The sequence below is a fragment of the Berghia stephanieae genome, chromosome 13, assembly GCF_034508935.2.
Source record: "Berghia stephanieae isolate SIO BIC M18660-M18661 chromosome 13, UCSD_Bste_1.3, whole genome shotgun sequence".
Classification (NCBI taxonomy): Eukaryota; Metazoa; Mollusca; class Gastropoda; order Nudibranchia; family Aeolidiidae; genus Berghia; species Berghia stephanieae.
In genome coordinates this window covers 32,013,731-32,017,338 of record NC_088372.1, presented here as the reverse complement: position 1 = coordinate 32,017,338, position 3,608 = coordinate 32,013,731, and the positions used below count along the sequence as shown (strand labels likewise).

General features: G+C 40.1%; 1 protein-coding gene across 4 annotated transcripts in view; it reads right to left on the bottom strand.

The window, feature by feature from the left end:
* Window positions 1–2,779, bottom strand: part of LOC144958835 (epidermal growth factor receptor-like) — a 51,894-nt gene extending 49,115 nt beyond the window's left edge. For all 4 annotated transcript variants that reach the window (XM_078891068.1, XM_078891070.1, XM_078891066.1 and 1 more), the window contains exons 1-2: window positions 2,603–2,779; window positions 2,065–2,250 (exon numbers count right to left, since the gene is read on the bottom strand). In XM_078891068.1, coding sequence (XP_078747194.1) covers window positions 2,065–2,250; window positions 2,603–2,759 — 343 coding nt within the window. In that variant the 5' untranslated portion in view covers window positions 2,760–2,779. The remainder of the gene's footprint in view (window positions 1–2,064; window positions 2,251–2,602) is intronic.
* Window positions 2,780–3,608: the final 829 nt, after the last annotated feature.

Sequence of the window (3,608 nt, the reverse complement as noted above, 5' to 3'; positions counted from 1 at the left end):
GAGACCATACCGACATCCACTTATTTGCAGGTCTGATAACCCAAAATTATAATGGCCTCATTCTTGTAACGGAAATATACTCTCAAACCAACGCATATATACTATTATTTCCCATTACAATAATATTAAAACAAGCCCATAGTTGTGCCCGGTTATCAGACTTGCAAAAATGTTAACGTCAGACCATATCAATTTGTGTTTTCAGATTCGTAAATAAATATGCACATGCTTGAGAGAATTTCCACAGCGACAATGAGTCCACAACAGCATATATTTGGGATACCATACGCGTAGTTAAGTACACGTTTGAGAGTATAATTTCCCATACGACAATGAGACCATAACAGTATATTTGGGTTACCACACGCGTAGATAAGTACACGTTTGAGAGTATAATTTCCCTTACGATAATGAGACCATACCAGTATATTTGGGTTACCATACGCGTAGATAAGTACATGTTTGAGAGTATAATTTCCCTTACGACAATGAGACCATACCAGTATAGTTGGGTTACCATACGCGTAGTTAAGTACACGTTTGAGAGTATAATTTCCCTTACGACAATGAGACCATATAACAGTATATTTGGGTTACCATACGCGTAGTTAAGTACACGTTTGAGAGTATAATTTCCCTTACGACAATGAGACCATAACATATAGATAGAATGAAGTTGACGTCACTCTAATCTTTGTTATTGTTTTTTGCCATCCACGTTTATGAGTAGTATTAACCAGACTATAAACGTTCAAGTTTACACATAGTTTTGTGAGTTGGTCTGTTATATATTGTTGTGAGCTTCTTAGCCAAGCGCATAGTACTAACTATCAGACTTTTAAAAACAAATACAGTACTCGCTGGATTCTAGCATGCTCTCAGGAGAATCCAAAAAGTGTGCTAGAATTCGAGCGTGTTGAAATCAGAGGACGGCGGTGCCGAGTCGTTGGAGTAAGTCTCCGATGTGGGTTAGCCCTTATTTGGCTTTATCAATCCTACATTATAGTTGGAATGGAATGAACGTCACTCAGTTCTTTGTTATTTTTTTAGACAACCATTTTTTGATAAGTAGTAGTAGTAGTAGTAGTAGTAGTAGTAGTAGTAGTAGTAGTAGTAGTAGTAGTAGTAGTAGTAGTGGTAGTAGTAGTAGTGGTAGTAGTAGTAGTAGTAGTAGTAGTATAGTAGTAGTAGTAGTAGTAGTAGTAGTAGTAGTAGTATAGTAGTAGTAGTAGTAGTAGTAGTAGTAGTAGTAAGCTTCGTAGTCCGAAGGACGCTTGCTGAGAATTGTGTGATTCAGTCATGGTCGATAAGTATAGCTGCTCTCTCCATCCATGTTGTTAATTGTTTCCATTGGTCGCGGTCCTGGGCCAGAGTTTTGAGGCTGTCAAGATCTCGCTTTGACTTTAGTACGGAGGGCACTGCAGTATTTCTGAGTTCTTCAGGGATTAATTCGGCCTCATCTGAATCCAGACATTTCTGATATGTAGAGAGGTCCTGGTTTTGATAAGCTCCCACTAAAGTAAATGATATCAATCAGACTGTAAACGTTCATGGTTACATACCGTTTTGTGGGTTGGTCCGTTATATCCGACAGGTGGATATTGTGAGTATTTTAGCTAATCGCATAGCATAAACACATACCAATAACAATATGTTACAGTGAATGACATAATCAGTCGGATGGTGAAAAGGTTTGGACTGATATTGCCAAATTTAGTTTGAAGGTCAATTTCTATTAAAAATGAGTACTTGTCATAAATTAAATGATTAAATCAACCCTTTTTTTTACATCTTCGGGAAATATCAAAGCTTAATTTTACTTCTAAATATTTTTTTACAGCTAGTCAAGTTTTAGAAAAGTTGCTGGATACCTTTCCCATACATCTGACCATAACTTCGTGAAAAATCACCCGATTTACTTCAAATAAAGATTAAAATGCTCCGAAGAGCATCTTTTTTTCCAGAAATTGCCAAAATGCAAATCCAAAATTTTCACCTTCCGATTGATTGAGCTTGTGCCATGCACTGAACTGACACATATATTTGACTCCCAATACTACATACCCGTCAGTTTGGTGAAGCCGAGTTGTCGGAGACCCGTCTTCTTGTTGATGTTGTTGTTGTTGATGGCGATGAACAGAGAGTAAAGCATGCTCGTCTTCGGGTACCTGTACAGTGTGTTGCCCCGGATGATGCGGAGATTGTCCAGTGGGATGTACTCGTGCGGATTGCCCGTAATCAGCACATATCCTAGAGAGTGGGAACGGGGGTTGGGGGGCGGGGGGTGGGGGGGGGGGGGGAGTGGTGGGGGAGGGAGGGAGTAGTAAATTAGATGAAATAATAAAGCAATCCTTCAAGTTAAATCATATACAGGAAGTAATAGAGCAGTGATTTAACTAAAGTAGACTTTCAGAGTAATATTGAATCGGGGGCGGGGGGGGGGGGGGGCAGCATGATAAGGGAATCGAACATCGTCGAGATTTTGGGTTTAGATACTCGATAAGACCCGATATTTACAAATATCGAATAGTACCCAATAATTATCCATGAGCTAGCTTTTTCTCTCGCATTGCCTCGCCTACGAAACAAGCAAAGGACTAACCTGTGACTTCCCTGATCGTTCTCAGAAAAGAAAGGTCAAATACCACACCCGGCTCGTCCAAGAAGGCCAATTCCAGGTTGCCGATGACGTAGGTGCAATTCCAGTAACGTTTTTTCATAGCGGCGAAACGATAATTCGGGTTGGTAGTCTGGGCCATCCCATCTTTTGTTCCCTCGCACACTTGAGTAGACAGAGGAAATTAGACATTAGGGATGGTGAAAATGTCCTATGGTGTGATGAGGTGATGATGGTGATGATGATGATGATGATGATGATGATGATGATGATGATGATGATGATGATGATGATATTGATGATGATGATGATGATGGTGATGATGATGATGGTGATGATGATGATGATGATGATGATGATGATGATGATGATGATGATGATGATGATGATGATGATGATGATGATGATGGTGATGATGATGATGATGATGATGATGATGATGATGATGATGATGATGATATTGATGATAATGATGACTACGATGATGATCATGTTATCTAGTTAGTAAATAATTCATAGCAATAAATAATTTATATAATCACTGATCTTCGTAGGGGCGTAAGAGCCAGCATAATATAGCAAGCGATAGATCAAGGGAAGTAACGGCGATAGACCCGAGTCGTGGGCGTTCTTTTATCCGGTTATTTCCCATGGGTAATGTTTGGAAATAGTGGCACTGGTGGGGAGAGTTGGGGGCAGAGGAGCTCTCTCTCTCTCTCTCTCTCTCTCTCTCTCTCTCTCTCTCTCTCTCTCTCTCTCTCCCTATTTGTCTGTATGTCTCTCTCTCTCTATTTATCTGTATGTATGTCTCTCTCTCTCTATTTGTCTGTATGTATGTCTCTCTCTCTCTCTCTCTCTCTCTCTCTCTCTCTCTCTCTCTGGGTGGGGATCCTGACCTCCCATAGTGGGAAGTACATACTGTGTCTTCTATCCCCTTCTATCTGTTTTCCAACATGTTTTCTGTCTTTGTCTCGGAATGAGATTACTGGTT